Below are 22,516 nucleotides of genomic sequence, written 5' to 3' on the forward strand. Positions count from 1 at the left end.
GAGACTGAGAGAAGTTATATGTGTGGGTTCAAGGAGCTAGTAAATATTGGAGGTGAGATCTGAACCTGGTCATAGGATTATAGATCTTGAACCCTGGCCATAGAGTTCCGTTCACAGACAGGTGAGGAAACTGAGGGCCTACGAGACTGAGTGATTTGTCTGAGGCCACACAGGGAGTGAGCATTAGAAGTGAGATAAGGACCTGGGTGATTTGATTCAAGAGCCAGCATTCTGTCTATACTGCCATCTGCCTTCCACCTCTTACTCCCAGTACAGGGTGCTCTGGTCTCCATCTAAGCCAGTGCTGGTGAGAAACAAAATAAATTGTAATCCTCAAAGCAGAATTTTTTACTCCTAAAAAAGGTTTTGGTTATTGTTTTAATCCAAAAGAAACTGATATATAAATACCTCAGCAATTTATTTTTCAAATGAGCCAATTTGAAAATTCAATAAAACCTCATTAAAAATGCCCTTCAGTATCTTGCAGATCTGTATACACCACAGATTGAATGATAGCTCCCAAACAGCCTAACCACATGGTGAAAGCCTGAAATCCAGGCAGCCTGTAAGGCTTGTTGTGTTAGATCTGTCCTCAGTACCAATAATCTAGAGAAGTACTCCCCTCCTCCCCCATATCTGTGTTTGTGAGAAGGAGAGGGGGAGAGAGGGAGGGAGGGAGAGACAAAGAGAGAGAGAGGGAAGGAGGGAAGGAGAGAAAGAGATTTTTTTTTTAAGAAGACTTTTTCCCCATTCTGTTAAGACTTATGGCACATTGACATCATAGAGCTAAATTTTCAGTTAGCTGTATTATTCATGAAAAGAAGTGTTGTCTTTTATCTGAGTACTAGCCCAGCTAAGTTCAGAGAAGCTCATAAGCAGAATGTTGTTCAGTCAGATGATGAGGAATTATTTTGTCATAAAAACTCATGAGAACTGTCTGCTAAGATGTGTTAGGGTCATTATCTGTTTCAGGGCTTAGAGCATTCATGCCACTGAAACCACCAACCTTTTAAAGTCTGAAGTCAGTGACTGAAAAGATTCAGAAATATGCAAAGCTCCAAATGGAAGATTGCTATATTTGTCTTTGGAGTGTGTGTGTGCGCGTGCGTGCGTGCGTGTGTGTGTGCACACTGATGCTCCAATAGGTATAGAACAGACCTTCTGAGAATTGACTTTTAACATAACAGCCGTACTTTGTGGGAGAATGATTCACAGAAGGGTCTGAGATTGTGCTCCATTTTCTCCCTTCCTGATCCTTGCCCACTTCCTCCCTTAGTGTAAAGAGAACATAGAGTTCATCTCCCAGATAAAAACGGTGAGCCAAAAGGGTTATCCTGTAAATCCTCCCTTGGAACAGGGTGAGGTATTTGGGCCTCAGAATGCATCCCCTTTGGAACATTGGCTGTGTGCAAAAATAGGAGAAAAGAAATTTTTGCAATGCCAGCAGATTAGTTGGAGTTGTGATTCAGAAGTGAGGATTCTAATTGTCCATATGGGGATGAGGCAAGGATGCTGTGCAGTCCTTAAAAAGCAAATGTATCACTTACCTTGGATAACCCAGCTTCAAATAACTGAGACTTGTCTAGGTATTTTTTCTTGAGCAAAGAATGCAAGACTTTAGATTGAGAAGAAAGAAATCATGGACAGGATCATGGATTTAGAGCTGGCCAACTGATCTGACCTCCTTATTCATAGATGAGGAAACTGAGGCCAAAACACATTCAGCCACTTGTGCAGACTCACATAAGAAACAATAGGGCTGCGATTCAAACCCAATTTCTCTGACTCTCAATCCAGTGCTCTTTCGTCGCCTCAGTTCTACCTATTTGCTCTCTCTCTCTCAGAAGTACCTTCATGACATGACAAACACGAACATATTAGATATATATATATAAAATACATATAATTACACAGGAGCGACTCTCTTTTTCCTGCAGAAACTGCTCTCAGATGAAAGGCTATGCCAGAGTGAAGCACTTTATGCCTTCTTGAGCCCTTCTCCTGACTACCTCAAGGTTATTGATGTGCAGGGGAAGAAATCCACATTTTCATTGTCCTCATTCCTAGAAAGACTTCCTCGTGACTTCTTCTCCCATCAGGAGGTGAGTACTGACTGGGAGCATATCTGAATGTTTCTTCACACCGTATCCTGGTTGACCTTTCAAAAGACAGGGTTAAATTGAATGAATCTTTCCTTCTGCTTGTGGCTTTCCACTGTATTAGACAATCATTTCTAACCTTCAGAGAGCTCACGTTTTAAGTAAATTAGATGGGGCAGACCCAGTTCTGCCCATGTGGGCAGCTAGGTGATGGGATGGATAGGGTGCTGTGCCTAGAGTAAGGAAGACTCATCTTCCTGAGTTCAAATCTGGCTTCAAACACTTACTAGCTGTATAACTCTGGACAAGTCACTTAACCCGGTTGGCCTTAGTTTCCTCCAGTTTTCCTAAGCTGGAGAAGGAAATGGCAAACCACTCCAGTAAGTTTGCCAAGAAAACCCTAAATGGGGTCATAAAGAGTCAGACAGGACTAAAATGATTGAACTACAGGACCCAGTTCAATTGTAGTGATACATCTGAATTAATAAAACTTCATCAGAGATTAATTATTATATTATATGAATTAATTGTTAATGAGAAATGTTAATGGTACTTATTGGGAAGAGTTTTAACACCAGGGAGAATTTACTAGTGTTATGACTTAGACACACATACCCTTCTTTACCAAGCAGAAACAGGAAAAAACACTTGTTCAGCACCTACTTGTGGACAGCACCTACTTATGGAGAGCACCATGCTTGACTTAGCATTACCACTAACCTAGCCATAAGGTCTTGAGGCAGTCCTGTAATTACTCTGGGATTTACTTTCCTCATTTAAAAAAATTATTTTAATAATTCTTACACTATCTATTTCTTAAAGTAATTGTGAGAAAAGTGCTGTGTAGACAGTAAAAACTTACGGAAATATGAGTTGCTGTTACATGTTGTATATCAGAGAAGGGACCTAGCATGGTGTTAGAAAGCTGGTCTTAGGGTCAGGAAGACCTGGGCTCAAATCTCACCTTTGACACATAGCGGTTGTATGATTCTGTGCTAGTAATTTACCTCCTCAGTGACTGTCTGCATTGGTAGAAGGAATTTCCCCACTGGAAATTTCCTGTGCCAATAAGATAATAAATCCAGTGTTTAAAAAAGAAAGTACAAATGAATTGCATATAAAATATATACTTTAGTAATTCAGGGGAAGGAGTTATTACTGAGGTCCCAGAATTATCAGGGAAGTCTTTCATGGAGGAGGGAGAACTTAAGCAGTTTTCTGAAGTATAGTAAAATTTAAACTAAATGGAGAGGAAAGTAGAGCACACTCCAAGCAGCCAAAGGTGTGGAAGTAAGCATGCATATAGAATATTCAGAGAATAATGGGTTACTTTGACTGGAGTTCATATAAGGAGTTAGTAGGAAGAAAAATACTGTAGCAGAGGGCCTTGAATCTAATCCAATCCACTAAATATTTATTAAGTAACTACTGTGTGCCAGGCACTGTTCTAAGCACTATGGATACAATTAATAAAAAGAAAGACCATCCCTGCCATCAAGGAATTTATAATCTAACAGTGGGGAGGAGAGAGACAGCAGACAAAAGGAAGGAGGAAAGCAGTTGAAGGAAGAGACCTGGAGGGTACCCAGGACAGGAGCATCTTCTTCTATGGGGTTGAAACCAGAAAAGAAACAAGTGTAGAGAGAAATGGACCAAAAAGCCCAATTTATGTCCTCTGTAAAGGAAGGCATTGGGAGAAATTTGGAACTCTGCCTTCCAGGTCTCCCGTCAGAGGGGAGAGGGGGATGAGGGAGGTGGTGTCCATCAGTGCTTGAGTTAACAGCCTGGTGATGAGACTAGAGGTGCTGAGCTTATCCCAGAAGAGATTCTTATTCCATGGAGTTGAAACCAGGCAGAGCAGCAGAAGATGCAAAGTGGAGTAGAGAACACTAGACTGTGGAGTATGAATGTTGTGCTGTACTAGGGAGGCATTGAAAACTTTCAAGTAGAAAGGAGAGAAAGGTTGGCACATGTAAAATGGTGCTTTGTAAAGATAGATCTGACATTAGGTGGTAGAGTGCAGAGAGTGCTGGACCTGGAGTCAAGAAGACCTGAGTTCAAATCCGTCTTTAGCCACATCCTTAGCCAAGGTGTATAACCCTGAACAAGTCATTTAACCTTTGTCTGCCTTAGTTTTCTCCCCCTCGGGTTGTTGTAAAGACCCAATAAGTTATTTGGTAAGTGCTTTGCAGATCTTGAATTACTATAGAAATGCTCGTTGTTGCTATAATAATAATAATGATTATTATGGGAAAAGACTAGAGTCAGGGGCACCAAGTACGACAGAGTCTAGTTACAGGTTTGAACTCAGTTAAGTACTGCCTTGTGTTTAAGCCAATGAAGCACTTCCCTTCCATTCACCCCCCCCCCCCCCCCTTACTGTAGTGGATAAGACATGTGGCAGCTCTTCTGAAGGCTGTCCTTCCCCCCTTTCCTTTCCACCATCAGGCTGTTTAGACAGAAAATATGAAAGTGAGAAGCAGTTCTCACACAGCAATTTTATGGTCTCAGAGAAGAATCCACAGTACGGCATTAGAAAGTGTACACACACGTGTTCAGGCCCATATGCAGAAAGCAGCCCTTCTGCCTATAAATGAACACAGCCTCTGGTGCTGGGAAAGCTTGAGTCATGGCTTCAAAAACAATGAAGTTAATTTGAAAACACTTTGTGTTGAGTTGAAAAACAGTGAGTTCCAAACCAATTAAGTTTTCAAAAATCTTATGGTGCTTTTGACCTTTACTCTATGAAAGTAATTTTTAATTTCATTGTTATTAATCCCCTGACTTAACTACTCCACAGAAGGACTTTTTAAATTACCTTACTTTGATCCTTGAGTCAAATTTTAAAAAAATCATAAGAGCTAGTATTTGTATGGTGCTTTACTGGCATTATCTCACTGGATCCTCCCAGTAGGTAAGGGCTATGATTATCCCCATTGTTTATAGATGAGGATATTGAAGCAGACAGAGGTTAAGGGGTTTGACCTGGGTCGCACAGCTGGGCAGCTAGGTGGTACAGTGGATAGAATACTGTGCCTGAAAGCAAGAAGACTCCTCTTCCTGAGTTCAAGTCTGGCCTCAGATACAACTGGCAGTGTGACTCTGGGCAATTCACTTACCTCTGTTTGCCTCAGTTCCTCATCAGTACAATGAGCTGGAGAATAAAATGGCAAACCACTCCAGCCTCTTTGCCAGGAAAATCCCCAAATGAGATTGCAAAGAATTGGGCATGATTGCAATAACTGAACAACCACCATGGCAATGCACGGGAAAGTGTCTGAGACTAGGTTTGAATTCAGGTCTTTCTGACTCCAGGTCTAGTGCTCTGTCCTCTGCCTGCCTACCCTTTTGCAAATTAGCAAGTTTCTGTCTGTGTGAAAAAGAGAGGCATCTCTTCTGGAGAACTTCTCCTTCAATATCTCAAAGATTATGATTTTGTTCCTGGAAGTCAGTGGTGTTTCTACTGGTGCAGATCCTAACCCCTCTGTGCTTCAGTGGATGCACTCTGTAACTTGCTGTGGCCAGAAGAATTCCTTCCCCGGTGTCTGTATTCCTCCTGATGAGCCTTGTTGAACTTAGCCAGGCTAGTCCTTAGCTCCAAACCTTGTTGTTCCATCTATCCCTGACAACTTTTCTGCTTTGTAAAAGTTTGCTCTCTACTGGCCTGGCCTGGCCTCTGGGAATTGAAAGTTGTCTCTGTGCCACCATGAGTGAAAGAAGATGTCCACAGAGTTGATCCTCTGGTTTAATCCCCTCACTTTACAGAAGAGGAAATTGAAGACCAGAGCCATGAAGGAATTTGTCCAATGTCATAGAAGTCATGAGTAACAGATCTGGGACTCAAACCCTGCCCTTCCAACACCAGCTCCAATTTCCTTTCCCATTGTACTACATTGTTCTACTTTGTCTCTACTTTAGTACAGAATACAATATAGGCAAACAGTAAAGAATTCAAAATGAAGGAAGCTATACAGATCTATTTATTTTCCATCCGTAACTGTTTACTTGTGATCTTACTATGTCCCCAGGAGGAGGCAGAAGAAGATAGTGACCTATCAGACTATGGTGATGACGTAGATGGGAAGAAGGATGCTTTGGCTGAGCCGTGTTTCATGCTGATTGGGGAGATATTTGAGCTTCGAGGAAGTAAGCCTCTTAATTGATACATAGTAGATGTTGGTAGTTGAGGTAATTTTAAAATCAAAAATCCAAAAATCCATTAATTCTTGGATGAAACTCATCAATTTTTTGCATCAAGAAGCTCTGATTTCCTTAGAACCATATTCTGAATGATGGAAACAAAAGAGTGCTTTAATTTTTCAGGGCTATAAGTGGAGAGTTTTTTTCTGGATTACGTAGAGATCAGTAATATACAGATAGGATACAGATACATATCCACTAAAATTTCCTTTTAAACTAAAGTTTTCTAGATCACTTGAGATACTACTGTATCTCAAGTTGATACTTTATTGAATAATGATGTTTTTTATTCTTACACTGTGAAATGACCAAGACACTAAAGTCCTGCTCTGATGTCCCATAGTCACATGAATGTGACCTGGAGTCGTCAAACACTATGTCAAAGGAATCTAAGCTCTAGGAGGTCCTACCAAGCTAAAAAAGGCTTTGACTGTGGGCTCCATGACAGACTGTATCTGCTATTTGAGGGTCCATCTAGCTAAAAATAACAAACTCAGCAACAGCAAGAAGCCATAGAGTAATAGATTTCTTTGGCCTCAGCAATTCATGAAAACCACCTACTGAAGGGTGGAGGGTCTGTGATGTGGAGACAGGACCCATGCAAACAAAATTGTCAATCTCTAAGCAAGACAGAGCATTCTATAGATAAAAGAGCAAGTAATATGGAGCAGCTGTGCACATAAGTCCACCACATAATTATGGGTACAATGGCGGATATGATGGAATATGAACTGAGTAGCCCCTGCCTTGCAGGAACAATCATTCTATTCAAATCCAGCTGATTCATTTAATTCAACAATCTTTTTATTAAATTTCTTTCCTGTGCACTGCACTGGACCAGGTCTGGGGAGAGATACAATAATAAATAAGCCTTGTTCCCTAAGGATATAAGCGATGCAATCTGGGAAGTGGAAGGATATAGACAGAAATAACCATAATGTCAAATAGTACATAATAAGAGTGGGCCACAAGAGGGATACCAAGTCCAAGCTGAAGAGATAAAGTCAATGTACATGAAATACTGAGAGTACAAAGTGTTAAACTATGTGATACAAACATATGATGACAGCTATGCATAGGGTTCAAAGAAATGAAAGATCAGCATAGACTAAAAGAGATGGAACAGTTTCATGGACTTCACAGGGTTTAAAAGGGATTTAGGGGTCAATGGTTCATCTCAATAAGACTTGTTAAGTGCCTACTATATTTCTGTAGAAAAGGAATTATACAACATGTTGGGGATACAGGCAAAAAGAAGTTGTTCCTGCCCTCAACGAGCTTAAATTCCATTCATTGTAAGGATGGGTAACCTTGAGATAGACAGAGGGAAGGGTGGGGTAATGATTGACAGAAGCACACTGGGAGTTGGTCCAATTAAACTACAGTAGGGACAAAAACATAACAAAGATAATAAGGATCATTCATTAGGCACCTGAAGACAATGATGGAAAAAGTGCTCAGATTGGATCATGTATATATAGAAAAGAGTTGTGCTGGATGTGATTCAATTAATGGAGCACCAAGGTACCAATTACAAGGTAGCAGAAGGAGGAGAAGATATCAAAGGCATGAAAAAAATGTTAAGCCTTATTTATACCCCCCAAAAATGACTGAAAAAACCATAACAGTGAAAAACCTAAATGTATACTGTCCCGCCTTTACAAAAATTTTTAATGTTAGTTATACATAAATTGAGGCATCTTTGATGAGGGCATTAGTAGGGAACACTCAGGCTTTTAGGAACTGTATTCAACAATGGAGTACTTCACTGAAGTACTGAAAAGATGTAGAGAGTGTAAGGTCCTATTGTGTTTGTTTGTTGATTATGAAAAAGCATTCAAGTGACTCAGTTGGACAAAACACTAACTTACAGCTTCCTTCACACCAGGATATCTCTCATCTCTATGTCAGGATCAATCAGGAGACTTTGGAAGGTATAACAGAAACAGCCTTTTTTTGTATTCTCAGTGCTTATGAACAGTTCCTGGCACCTAATAAGTGTTCATTGACCGACTGACTGTTTGATGACCTGCTGATAATAAATATTAAGTGAGATAAAGATAGGGAGATGTGTGCTCACCAAAAGTATTCACCACAGTGGTGGAGGAGAATCAGCACAAGTCCAGGTCAAAGAGAGATTCCGTATGAGTGGTCAGATGTGGATGACATTGTTGATTACATTAAGCCCAAAGACACTTCAGAGTGCCCTGGAAAAGATCCAAATTCACTCAATGGAGGTTGGCCCAACCATCCACACAGGAAAGACCGAATGGATGAAGAATGTCAGATCTCAACCCCATAGAGACTGTCCAACAGTATGTACATTTAGGATGGACAGTAGGTGTCAGAGTTAGATTTGAAAAGGAGTTGCTGAAAGGGCTGGATTCTTTTTAGGAAATTCCAAATTGTTTCTTGACCTCAAGCAACTGATCCCAACAGCAAAGGCCCATCTTTTCAATACAGGCATCTTAATGGTTTTACTGTGTAGCGATGAGATCTGGAATACTGCTATCTCTCAAAGCATCATCCAGAGGGCAGAGGAAAAGCCCCAGAAGGAGATTGGCAGATACTAACGTGAAAAAAAAGAGGAATTTAAAAGAACAGCAGTAGTAAACAAAAAGCAAAGATTCATCAAAGCAAAGTATGACAGAAAGAGAAGATGGGCTACTCGTGTTAAGAATAACAAGTGACAGGTAGATGTCCAAAGGGCACCAATGATCACCTCACAATGTAGGGAGAAAATAAAGAAAACCTCTGGAATGTTGGGTGGACATGGGTCCAAATCACATAGCTGAGCAGGTGTGGATGACTTGAGATCTGCATCACCGAAGGGAACTTGGGAATCAGTGAGATTACAGATCCATTTGACTAACAACCATTCACATTTCTACAGTGCTTCAAGATTTACAAAGTTCTTTTTTTCACAATGGCCCTGAGAGTTAAGTAGCACAGGTATTAGTGTGCATATATTACAGATAAGGAAATAGAGGATCAGAGAAGTGAAATATTTAAAATAACAGTAATTACCATAGCTCTTTAAGGTTGGCAAAACACTTCACAAATATTATCTCATTTAATCCTCACAACAACCCTAGAAGGTAGGTTCTTTTTTTATCTCCGTTTTACAGATGAGGAAACTGATACAGGCAGAGGTTCAGTCATGCCCAGGGTTGCCAGGCCTAGAGGCCTGTGGGCTACCCGAGTCTTCCCTTACCTCTATCGGAGGTCTTCGGTTGGCCAAACCGGATGCTCGTATGAGAGAAAGGACGTTCCAGAGTCGAACAAGGGTTGAGCTTTATTTCAGGGTCTAGTTACAAGTGCAGGGGAATTCTTCCTTAGGAGGGAGCGAAGAATCTCCCAAGGAGGCAAAGATCTTACAATAAGAGATTGGAACTAGAAGTATAAGTGGGGAGAGAGGGGAAAGGGAGAGAGGAGAGAGGAAAAGCGGAGCCTTGTTGTCCTCACACGTGGCCCCTCCGCCCAAGAGAACTTTCAGGCTTTCCTGATCCTACTTAAGCTCTCCAGCCGCATAGTTTGCATCTGAATACCGTGCCTGTTAGGTGTGCCCAGATCCGGGACAATCTCGAGGGCGGGGAGAGCTCTCTCCCATCACGTTTCTCACGGGAAGAGGCGGAAATACACGAGATAGCTCGGTTCACCTCGATTCCCACTCGTTTCCTGGGGGGGCCTCGTGAGAACTCTAAGATTTAGAAGTTCCCACCTTTACCCGCCCGAGACTGTCCACATGGAATTGAGCTTCCATCCCCAGCACAGGGTCACACAGCTAATGAGTATCTGAGGTGAAATTTGAACCTGATTCCAGGTCCAGCTTTCTATCTCCCATGCTTCTTAGAAATGACTTATCCAAGGTCACATACCTTATCAAGGATGTTGGTGAGACCAGATAATTCCAGATGAATAGCTTTTTTGCCTCCGTGTGTTTCAGTTTTCTGGTCACAGAAGTTGTACTTTGTTAAATAGTACTAGAACTATGTGAACAGTTAATTAAGTTAATGTTCTCCATCTCCCATCCCCAAACTATATATTTTATGCTTAACTCAAAGAAACTTGACCCATCACTTTGTGAATCCTCTTGACACAAACTATAATGTAGGTTTTGGTTTTGTTTTATTTTTGTCTGTTTTTAAAGCCAGGAAAGATGATAGGTATTTTCTTGAGATTGAGAGGATTAAGTGACTTTGCCTCAGTCAAACAACAAGCCAGGAAAAGAACTCAATAGAACACCATCTTTCCATGTGCATACTTGGATATCTGCTTCTGACATTTCAGGAGAAAATAAATAGAATTCTTTAGTCCAAAGAATTTCACCATCAAGTTGTCATAGTGCAACAATAACTTTCTTAAGGCAGCTAAGGCCTGGGCCAGTGGGGAGGGGAGGGAAGATGGAGCAGGGAGACATTTTTCATGCTCCATGTTGGGGAAAGGGTAGGAGGAAACAGGCCAGATAGAAGGAGGGACTGATTGAGGAAAATTGCAGCCAGGTCATTACAGTCAGACACTCTCACTTTTGTCTTTTCATCCCCAGTGTCTCACATATAGTTACTCCTCAATAAGTGTCTGATGGATTGATTTCTTAGGTCAGAAGGACAGAAAGGGGGCACTCAGTATAACTGTCTTCTTTGCAGATAATCAGACTTGTTAGACACTCTTCATTCTTAAATCCTCTAAGAATCATCTCTCTCTCCTCCTCTTGCCCTAGAAGGGCATGGGGCGATTGTTAATTATCCCTGACAGACATGTTCCTCACATAGCCTCATTAGTTCTTTTTTTGTTTTGTCCAACTCCTTGTGACTACATTTGAGGTTTTTATGGCAGAGACACTGGAGTGGTTTGCCATTGCCTTCTCCAGCTCATTCGACAGATGAGGAAACTGAGACAATCAGGGTTCAGTGATTTGCCCAGAGTCACACCGCTAATAAGTGTCTAAGGTCAGATTTCAACTCAGATCCTCCCAACTCCAGGGCTAGCCTTCTATGCATTTGTACCACTTAGCTGTCCCTACATGGTTCCATGTCATCCCCCAAATGAGAAGATCTCTATAATGCCAGACTGTTTCTGAGTTCTAGCCAGTTTTCTGGGTTTTTAAAGAAATTGTTGCCTGGGAAACTGAGCCTTTATAGAAAAAAATCTTTTTTATTGTGGTTTTTTTTAATATGATATAGTTACTCATTATTTCCCACCTTTCACGCCTCCTACCCACCCCCATCTTAATATCCTAGTACATGAATCTACTTCATGAATCTACTGAACTGCAGAGTTGAAAATGGACTCAGAAACATATGATTTAGAGCCGGAAGAAACTTTAATTACCTAGTTCAGCTTTCTTGTTTCAGAGATGGGAAGGTAAAGGTCTGGCGAGATTAACCAGCCAAGGTCACATGGGAAGCAGAGCCAGGATTCAGATTCATGGGATCATAAGAATTAGAAATGGGAAGATCTGACAGAGGTCTTAGAAGCCACTTAGTTCAACCCCATTATTTTATACATTACAGAATTAAGACTCAGGAAAGCTAACTAATTTGCTGTCACACAGGTAACATGCAATAGTGGGAATTTTAGCCTGGCTTCTCTGACTCCAAATCCTTCACTATTCTAGTATATAATTGATAAGATCGAATTAACATTATCTTGAGTTTCTACTGTATTGATTCTACCATCTAATTAATTTTATAGCTACCTACTAAAGAAGGAACAAATGGTCTACAGCCTCCAATACTGTAGAAAGCTTTTGTAAAAAAGCATGTGGGCTGATAAAAAAAAATCCACCCCATTGCATCTTTGAAATGCCATTGAGTACACTGGTAAGAACAGGTGGATCACTTATCATTAACTCTTCCTCAGTGATCCATTATTAATAATAAATAAATAAATAATAAGTAATAATAAAACCACCTATTTCTTAGATACGGGAATCCAGGTACCAGATAAACAGGTGGGTGTCATAAGGGATACTGTATAGTAAGTATGAAAACACAGAGGACACAGCAAGCCCATGCCTCTCAATTGAGAGGCACCCTAGAACCAAACATTATCTAACTCAATTCCTACCTGAAGAGGGAATCTTTTTATAGCATTCCAGATAAGTAGTCACCCAGCTTTCTCCCTTAAGAACTCCAGTACAAGAAAACCCAATATTTTTTAATAAGTTTTGTAATCAATGAAAATCTGTGCTCTCTCCTTCCTACCTCCCTACCTCCTATTAAAAAGAAAGAAAAACAAAACCCCTATTACAGGCATGTGTAGTCAAGCAAAATAAATCCCCGTGTTGGTCATGTCCAAAAAAATGTATATGTCTCAATCTGCACTCGTGAGTCCATCATCTGTCTATTAGGAGGTGGATAGCATGTTTCATCATGAGTCATCTGGAATCACAGATGGTTATTGCATTGATCAGAATTTATATTTCTTTCAAATTTGAAACCTACCCCCTCTCAAGGAGTTTGCCTGTGACTTAGCATATTTGAGTCTGTGGAAAACACGTCCTCCCTGTATCTGAAGAAAAAACACACACACACACACACACACACACACACACACACACACACACACACCATTTGGCAGGCCTTTCTTCAATGTAAGGAAAACTAGGATATATGGGCTTTATTATTGGATTTGGCCATGCTGTGGTTTCATAGTGGGAGAAGCTCTTATTTGGCCTTAATTGGAGAAAGCTGGTACCAGTGCTTCATATGAGCTTTTGAACTTTATGGAGTAAAACACATATAGAAAATGTTTCACAGTGATTTCATCCCGAGTTTCTACAGTTGCAGGCATTTGATTTTGCAATTTTTTTCTACCTTCACTATGCAAATTGAAACAGTAGCCAAACAATACTTTCCAAGATCAAGCTGTAATGTGAACTGGATGGTCAGCCCATGTTTATAGTCTACTTGAGAAAAGATGGAAATGGAATAGAAAGTTGTTTTCTTAACTGTTGTATTTAAATTGCTGCTTGCACCTGACAGTAGAACACAGCAGAGTCTACTGGTTGCCAACCAAAACTGCTCAATAAAGTTTGAACTTAACTATCTACTCAGAAAGAACCAAGGGGATGAAGACTGGCTCTTTTGGACTATAACATACAGTTGATTAGAAAATCATCACTCTGTGGACATTCATTGGACAGACACTGTAAACCCCTAATGAGTTGGGCCCAGAATTAAAAGGAGACAAGAGAGTGGGATTGCCTTTAGGAAATTTCAAAGGTCTTTTAATGGTCCCAGACTTCTCTGTGAAAGAAATGCCACATCTTTTGTGAAAGTTTCCTTAATTCACCAACCAGGAGTGATCATTCCCTCCTCTGAATTCTATACCTTTCTCACCTTTCATATTCACATCATAACCTTTTATATAAGGTTATACAAGTTATATATTACATGCACATATATGATGGCTGTTTGGCTTCATTTTTGAAGAGGACCAGCAACATCACAGGGTGATGTCTTAACTCATGTGTGAACTGGATTTAAGTGAGGCAGAGTTGCACAAAGGCATCAGTCTTACTCTCCCTCTCTGATTCATCAAAGTCTAATGGCAAGACAAAAGTCAAGACGACTGGTGATACCCTGAGATCCAGTGGATGACCTTGGTGTCTTCACATCTGACCAAGCTCTAAGCTCTCCACAGTACCTGCTTCAGCTGCTTTCATGGCTGTTGGAACAAATTGTTCTCATCTTCTTATTCTACAGGGGGAAGTCCTACACATATGTAATATGTGTATACATATATGATATGTGCTTACATATATACATTGCATATCTACGTATATATACGTGTTTATCTATATACACATTTTTTAGGGAGATAGAGGAGGCAGCATGTGCCAGACAAGGCAAACCTCTTCTAACACCTTGACTGCCATAAACCCTCAAACCCTGATGGAGACACCTAAGACCCTGAACCCAAGAGCCTTGGGAATAGTGATGCTTCCAGCCCAGTGACCTTAGGCATCGTTCTGGGAAGTGAGGCCTTTAGAGATACAGCCTGGAAACTGCTCCCACAGCTGCTATAGCCAAAGCTACTAAAGACCCAGAAAGGAATGTTCTTACCATCAAAGTCCTTGATACTGACAAATGGTTCAACATTAGAAACTGATAGAACTCTATCAGTGAAAATGACATTTAAACAGATATTAGCATCTATTTTTCCACTGTACCCCAAGGACCATGTGACTTTTCCATCTAACTCATAATTGAAGCTTTCCATATCAGTTCTCAGTGCTTTGCATATAGTAGGCACTTAATGATTTATTTATTTACACATACACAGATAATACACAGACAAATAAGTGTCACAGAAAGTAGAATAGGTAAAGAGAGAGACCTGGAAAGTGATATATGTGTGTGTGTGTGTGTGTGTGTGTGTGTGTGTGTGGTGTAATACTTTTCTGTAGTAACATTCAACAAACGTCAAGCGTCTGTGTAGATATTTTAATAGGCATAAAGTTTAAATAAGACATAGGCCCTGCCCTCATGGAACTTAGTTGGAGCATAAGATGCAAACATAGGCAGGTATGTAATCCATAACACTGTTGTAAGGAAAAGACCATAAGGTGCCACAAACATTGGAGTGTTTATTAATTGACCTGCTTTGTCTCACTTTGATGCTAGAACGCCTAGGTTCCATTGGGCTGACAGCGGGGGAGGTGAACAAATCTGGAATCTATCCATGTAGTTATAGAAAATGCACGTGTGTGATACCATCCTGTGATGATGCTCTTATTGTGATTTTTCTTCCAGTGTTTAAGTGGGTGAGAAGGACACTCATTGCGCTCGTCCAAGCCACTTTCGGAAGAACGATCAACAAGTGAGTAGCAACTGCTTTAATATAGTTATGAAACTTATGAGATCAGCATGGTACAGTGGAAAGGGCACTGACTCTGGAGTCAGAGGGCCTGGGTTCAAGGCCTGCGTGCTGACTGTATGACCTTAGGCAAGTCACTTAAACTCTCAAGGTCTCTGTTTCCTCATAAGTGAAGATAAGAAGTTAGATTTGAGAGTGTCTGAGGTCTGTTCCAACTCTAAATTCAAGATCTCATGATCCTGTGATGCCTTATTCTGTGCCTACACAAGCCACTTAATTTACAGGACATTCATATATGGCCCCAGGCACTGATATAATGCTAAACCTAGAAAGGACCTTAGAAATCAACTAGCCTACCTTTTGTATAATGGCCTCAACAACTAGATATCTTGTCTTTACTTGAGTACCTCCACTAATAGGGGCTCATTTTTCCCCAAGGAAGCTCATTCACTTTTGGACAGTTCTAAATGTTAGGAAATTTTTCTGCATGTGAAGACTCTCTATAACTTCCGTTCTTACTCTTCATTCTGCCCTCTGGAACAAGTCCAGTCTTTCTCCTCCCTGAAAACACTTCAGATTCTTTAAGGCTGCTGTCATTATCTCTACTGTCTTTTTTTCTCCAAGCTAAGTCTCCCCATTTCTTTAACTCATTCTGATGTGCCATGGTTTTGAGTTCCCTTGTTACCCTAGCTGCCTGTTCTAACTTGTATGTACAAGGTTCATATTTCTGAAAATACTAGACCAAGAACTGAAGCCAATAGTCTAGATGTTATCCAACTAGAGTAGTATGACTTATTTTCTAAAGCAGACAATCTAAGAGGAGGTAACAACTGGCCCAAGGTCTTCAACTTACTTTCCTTCATTTCTCTGCCCACTGTGCTAACCAGTGGCCACTTTTCATAGTAGGAACAACATCCTACTCCCTCTTCTCGTGCAAGTTAGGCTAGTTTTTGCTTAAAAGGTATTAGGATGTTGCTCAAGACTTGGTTAGTTCAGAGGACTCAGGGCTAAGACTGTTGACATCAATTCCTTGTATTCTATGTACAAAGCCATGATGAGCACCAGGGGAGATCTGATTCTTGACTGGTGGGTCACAGCCGAATCAATGAGAGGCATTTTCAATATATAACCTTTTTGAATACCCTTCTCCTGCTATTGCTAAGTCAATCTCTTTTCATTAACTGTGGATGACCTGAAAGTGTCTCATTCTGTTTCAGTATCAAACCTAAATGACCAAGGGACTAGCCTTGAACTACCTGAGAATCCCTTGGTTTCTTCAGCTGGTTGCAGAGCTAAAATAGGGATTCACATACTTAGGAGAATTACTTCTCATTTCTGCCCTTTCGAGTGACTTAATTATCCTCTTGGTGGTCAGAGGCCACGTTAGATCAAATTAACTCAGCTGCCAAGGTCAAAGGGCTCTCTTTGGAGAAGTTCTCTTTCAGTCATAGCACAAATTTGAATGTCTTATGTACCATTGCTCCACCTCATACCTTAAGAGACATTCCATCCTCACCCTCCAAGCTACAGTGAATAGGACTCAGAACAGAATGGAATGGAAACACAAGATATGCTCTGCTTTCTCCATGCTTAGTCTGCATGCAGCCTTGAAGTGATGTGTTCTTTGATTTGGTTTGATTGTTTTATGAAGTGCATTCAGGTGTTTTTTAGTGGCGTCCAACTCTTTGTGACCCCATTTGCAGTTTTCTTGACAAAGATACTGGAATGGTTTGATATGTCCTTCTCCAACTCATTTTACAGATGAGTAAACTGAGACAAACAGGGTCAAGTGACTTGTCCAGGGCTACACAGCTAAGGTCATATTTGAACTCAGGAAGATGAGTCTTCCTGACTCCAGGTCTGGCATTCTATCTTCTGTACCACCTAGCTACCCTTCTTTTACTATAGCAACTCTTAAAATATTTGGTCTTGAAGGGGTGGCGATCTGTGTCTACATCATGGAGAGATTGTGATATGGTTAAATGGAGGGAGAATATGCACTGTTGAAAACAGTCATCTCTACAATCAACTGTTCTTTCTTCAGTACTCACTGAGTTCCTAGAACTATCTGCTGATACTTTCACCTGTGCAATGTAATTTGCATATTTGATAAGCTATTATGTGTATATGGTTCAATCACCTGTTCCACATTCATTTATTCCTATTTTGTGTACTGGGGAGACATAAATTTCAGCTAAAACATAGCCTCTGTCCTAATGGAGTTGCCATCATTAAGAAGTATATAATTCATATAGTTTTATTTTATGAGGAAGAGATTGAGGAGCTTTAATCAAAGGTTATCTCCTTTTTGGCCTCCTAAAATGTTAGTCAAAGAGGCAGCTTTTGGGGGGCTCTATCTTCCTATTTTTCAGTGTCCCCAGAAATCTCTGTCATCAATTAATCTTTATTCCTAGAGTAAATATTAAGTATAGTTTCGATATTACGTAAGAAGAAAAGATGGTTTGAATAAAATACATTCCTCTAGATGACATTTATTTATGATGCTTCAGTAAAAGGTCTTTTTTTCAAGTGCCTCAGTATTCAAAATTTAGATCTTTCATGAGACTTGAAAATATGACCTTCTCCAGAATAGAAATATGATTCAGATGCCAAAAATGCAATAGGACTGAGTCTGAAAGGGATATAAATACTTTTTATAATGTTAAAATATAATGGTATTTTGTGATTAAATTAATTATTTCCAGTTAAATGTTAATTTATACTTGTTCCTTAAATATATGTATGTAATTAGAAGAAATATGGCAAAATTTTATGTATTGAAACTTCTGGGCAGAATCTTCATTATATTGCACTGAATATATGTGATTCATTCATTTATGTATGAGTTTAATAAGTGGCTAAGTCTAGTCAGTACTAGGTTTTAGGAATACAATAACAAAAACTGGTACCTGCCCTCAAGGAATTTGTATTGTTTCATTCTATAATGCTACAAAAAAAAGTCATGAATTGATCAGTGTCATTACTTTCTCCAATGACATAACCCCATCTTATTGTAGTAGACAATTTTGGGAGTTTGTTAGCCCCTGCCCTCACTCTCAATAATCATCACATGGTGGCCAGCTTTCTGTTAGTGAGTGTCCCCACATCTGCTATATTGGTCCTTGGGTGACAGACCAGTCATGGTGTAGAGCTTGGAGTGTGTGGACTAAGTATCTCTTAAGATGTAAGATGGATCCATAATCCCTAAGACATTTAAATCAAGTCTAAGACGTGAAGCCTTTCCACCTCAATAGTACTCTTCAAAACCAGTGCCCCAACGGCTTAGCCACCAAGGACCTAGGATTACCTCTGTTCTGTGAAGAGAGGAGGAAGTGATTGATTTAATTAGTGATTTAATTCTATTTGGGGGTATCTTTATAGTAGAAAAATCTTACATCATATAAAAGATTCGCCCACCTCTCCACTGCTTCTGCTTTCAGTCTGCCAAGGCAAACCATTTTACTTCAGTTATTGCCATTTAGGTCTTGGGAAAAGAGATTTCTTTTTCTAAGCCTTCGGAAGCTGCCCACTTCTCTTCCCATTTTAGGGTTAGTAAATAATAAAACACACCTAGTTCAAACACCAAGTAATGGCACGCACATTCTTAGGGGACTCGGGTTTACAAAATGCTTTTTTCCCAATAAGCAACCCCATAAAGTGGATAGTGGGCAGGAGTAACTCTCTCTTTATTTTACCGATGAAAAAAACTGAATTTAAAGGTGAAATGATTGGTCTGAGTTAACATGGCTAGTAAGTATCATAGCCAGGTCTCTCTTTTAATCCTTGTAATACTAAAACCAGTATTTTTTTCATATTTATATAATTGGTACAATTAGGATTTATTAAGAGTATAGTGTGGATCTAGCTAGTCATCCCAGTCATTTTAATTAAATAATTATTCCATTCATCAATTTTTTTTGGTCTTGGTGCCAATCTCCCTCATACGATGGGGGTCTATTTCTGGGGTCTCTCTTCTGTTCCATTGACTTTTTTTCTGTATTTCCCATTAACAGACAGCTTTTATAATTATTGTTCCGTAATATATTTTGCAGCCTGGGAGGCTTTGACTACGTTCAATTTCTTGCTAGTGACTTCTGTTGCTGTTTGCTGGCCTCCGACTTGATTGCTTATATTGGTCATTTTCCCCATTATTTTCTCCTGCTCACCATAAGCTGCTTTTAATTCTCCCTTCAGTTCCTCTTGTGATACTTTAACTGCTGCAAATAGCCCTTTTGTTCTCCTATTCTAATTTTCTATGACTCTAAGTATACAACAGAGACACAAATAAACAATGATATTAATAGCTAATGCTCATACACGGTTTTAATGTTCACAACCTGCCTTATACCCCTCATCTTAGTGGAGCCACACAAGAGTTTTCTGCAGTAGCCACCCCAGAGATGATTATCCCCATTTTATAGATGAGGAAACTTTTACAGTGACATTAGTAACAGAGATGAGATGTAAACCCAGATTTCTCCTTCCACTAGAAGAGATATATTTTTTAAATGATGCATCTTAAATTTAATAATTTATTGTAAATTTGTTTTTTCTTGCATTGAAATTTTGATAACACAATATTGTGTCATGTAACTGTGTAGTGTCATGTTGTAAACAAGTCATTACACACACATATTCCTGCCGATGCATGCTGGACTTCCCAACATTGCACAACTCATTCTTGTGTTAACACTTGCTTATTAAAACCTGTCAGCGGACTTGACAGTTATAACTTGCATTTTGTGTGTTTATTTGGAAAATAATGTAATCAGTATGACTTTAATTCTGTTACACAACAGATGAAGCATGTGTGAATGGTTTTGCAAAATTTTCTTATCTTTTCTTCTTTCCTTATGCTTTCAATGCCCCCAATTGTACCTGAGGCTACTATCACCCAGCCTGGATCATTCCAGCACCCCCCAGGGGGGCAGTATTGTCCACTTTGGGGACCTTTGTACTGGAGCATAAATTCCTAAATGAATGAGACGTTCCTGTTGAGAGCTTTTGTTTCTTAAGTGCTAAAATCTGATAGCAATTTGATTTGAGGTTACAGAAGAAGTATCTCCCAGAGGTTTTCATTTCAACAAGAGGACTGAAGATTGTTGAGGATTTGGGTCTGTGGGCCATGTTTGCCTTTTTCTCTGCTGCTCTTAGAGAAGTAGGTGAGGAGGCAGCAGGCTCTGCCTAGGACTCCTGCAGCGGAGGCCACTCTAATTCTATCAGCCAGAATTGAGCGAATGGCCTCCTACAGGTTTTGTCTAAATGAGAAGTCAGATCAAAAGGGATGGAGAACACTTTGACAACAGCATTTGATGAGGGCCACTTATCAAAATTTCAGTTGTTTAAGTTGACATTTTCTGTTCTCTTGTGTTTGTATGGTGCATATGAATGAGCCAGGTAGGGAAGGGGAAGGATATAAATTTTAACAGTATTTTTGGATTGTTGATACAAGGTTCTTTTTAAAAAAATCTTTAGACGCATCTTTGTTTTAAAATAAGTATTTGAATAGATGAACCTTTGAACTTGGCATGGCAGAGAAAAAAACCAGGAGATTTAGGTTCTTATCCTGACTGCCCCTAACTCATATGTGGGTCCACAGCCCCTGTCTTTTTCAGGGATTTGGAGACATTAAGCTCAGCAGAGATGGGCACGCATTGTCTAAGCATGATGCCCTATATCCAGGGATCCAGTGAGCAACTAGTAACGCCATTCCAAGGTCAAAGCCAGGGAGAGCTATGGGAGATTTGAGGAGGAGTGAAACCACTGTGGTGAGAGGGAGAGTGAATCGATTGGGGAGATAGAAAAGGATTGCCTTGCTGCAGTAAGGGGCCATGAGACTATGGAACATCAATTTGTAATGGGCCCAGTCAACACAGTTTTGAAGTATTTCCCCCCAATTTTGAAGGATGAGCAGCAAAAGCAAAGCTGAGGGGGATATCACAAAACTGTGTTGACTGGACCCACCCTAAATAGCCCAACAAATAGTAGGGAAAGTGGGAGTGATCCAGAGCTGAGAAACTGGCAGGCCATTGGCCCTAGGATAAAGAGGCAAAGGACTTGAGAGAAGAGGACAATGTAGAGTTTATCCAGGGGTCAAGAACAGGAAGGGAAGAGAGTTTTTAGCCATAATAGGGATGAAGTCCTGGTAAAGAATTGCAGGATTAGAGGTCACAGTGAAGATGAAAAGTGAGATTTGGGATCGAAGAAATTGAGTCTGACTTGCCCAGAGTGATTCAGCTTGTAAAAGTCAGAGGCAGGATTAGAACTCATGTCCCAAAGTCTAGTGTGATCCCCATTGTAGCACCTCTCTGGTTCCTGTGGATGATCCCTGCTTGGCTTTCCACCTTTCATTAATACCATCAGACAGTAAACCAAGGCAAAGGATTTTGGATTTAGAACAGAAAGGGAACTTAGAGTCATCAAGTCTGACCCTCTCATTTTATGGAGGGTGTAACAGGACCAGAGAAATGAAGGGACTCTAGGTAGTTATATAGATCAGAAAGACAGAAGGTACTTGGTACAGTCAGGAGAAATCAGACACACCATGACACTGGCTTATGTGACCTAGTGCAAGCCTTCGCTTCTTCAAGTATGAAATGAGGTGGGTTACACTAGAGCAAGAGTCCTTAATTTCAGGTCCATGAACTTGTTTGTTTGTTTGTTTTTTAATATTGATAACTGTATTGCAATGGTTCCCTTTGTCATCCTACTTATTTTATTTTATGCGTTTAAAAACACCTTTCTGAGAAGGGGTCCACTGGCTTCACTAGAATGCCTAAGGGAGGGGTCTGTGGCACTAAAATGATTTAAGAAACCTTACAAGTCCCTTCTCCATCTAAATTTCTGATCTCCTTCCTTCTTTCCTTCCTTTTCTTTCATTCTTTCTTTCTTCCTTCCTTCCTCCCTCCCTCCCTTCCTTTTTCCCTCCCTCCTTTCCTTCCTTCTTTCCTTCCTTTTTCTTTCTTTCTCTTTCTTTTTCTTTATTTCTTCCTTTCCTTCTTTCTTTCTTTCTTTCTTTTTTCTTTCTTTCTTTTTCTTTCTTTCCTCAGTTCCACAAACTTTTCAGTTCCAAATTTTCTCTCCCTCCCCAAGACAGCATGTAATCTACATATATATTCACATCACACATATTTTCACATTAGTCATGTTGCAAGGAAGAATTATAACCAGTGGAATGAACCACAAGAAAGAAGAAACAAAACAAAAAAAGAGAGAGCAAATTGCATACTTTGACCTGCATTGACTTCATAATTCTTTCTCTAGGTGCCCCACTAGGATCTTTGCACTAGCTTCTTAATTGGTCTCCCTACCTCAAGTCTCTCTCTCCTACAATAATCTTTCTACACATCCGCCAGTGATATCCCTAAAGCACAGATCTGACTTTGTTATTTTCC

At 40.1% G+C, this 22,516-nt stretch overlaps 1 protein-coding gene across 2 annotated transcripts in view; it reads left to right on the forward strand.

Annotated features, from left to right (window-relative positions):
• SNX25 (sorting nexin 25) overlaps window positions 1-22,516 on the forward strand; it is a 247,905-nt gene that overhangs the window by 218,368 nt on the left and 7,021 nt on the right. For both annotated transcript variants that reach the window (XM_072624146.1, XM_072624147.1), the window contains 3 exons: window positions 1,938-2,102; window positions 6,128-6,245; window positions 15,059-15,125. In XM_072624146.1, coding sequence (XP_072480247.1) covers window positions 1,938-2,102; window positions 6,128-6,245; window positions 15,059-15,125 — 350 coding nt within the window. The remainder of the gene's footprint in view (window positions 1-1,937; window positions 2,103-6,127; window positions 6,246-15,058; window positions 15,126-22,516) is intronic.

This window comes from Notamacropus eugenii, chromosome 7 (genome assembly GCF_028372415.1).
Source record: "Notamacropus eugenii isolate mMacEug1 chromosome 7, mMacEug1.pri_v2, whole genome shotgun sequence".
NCBI classification, from domain to species: domain Eukaryota; kingdom Metazoa; phylum Chordata; class Mammalia; order Diprotodontia; family Macropodidae; genus Notamacropus; species Notamacropus eugenii.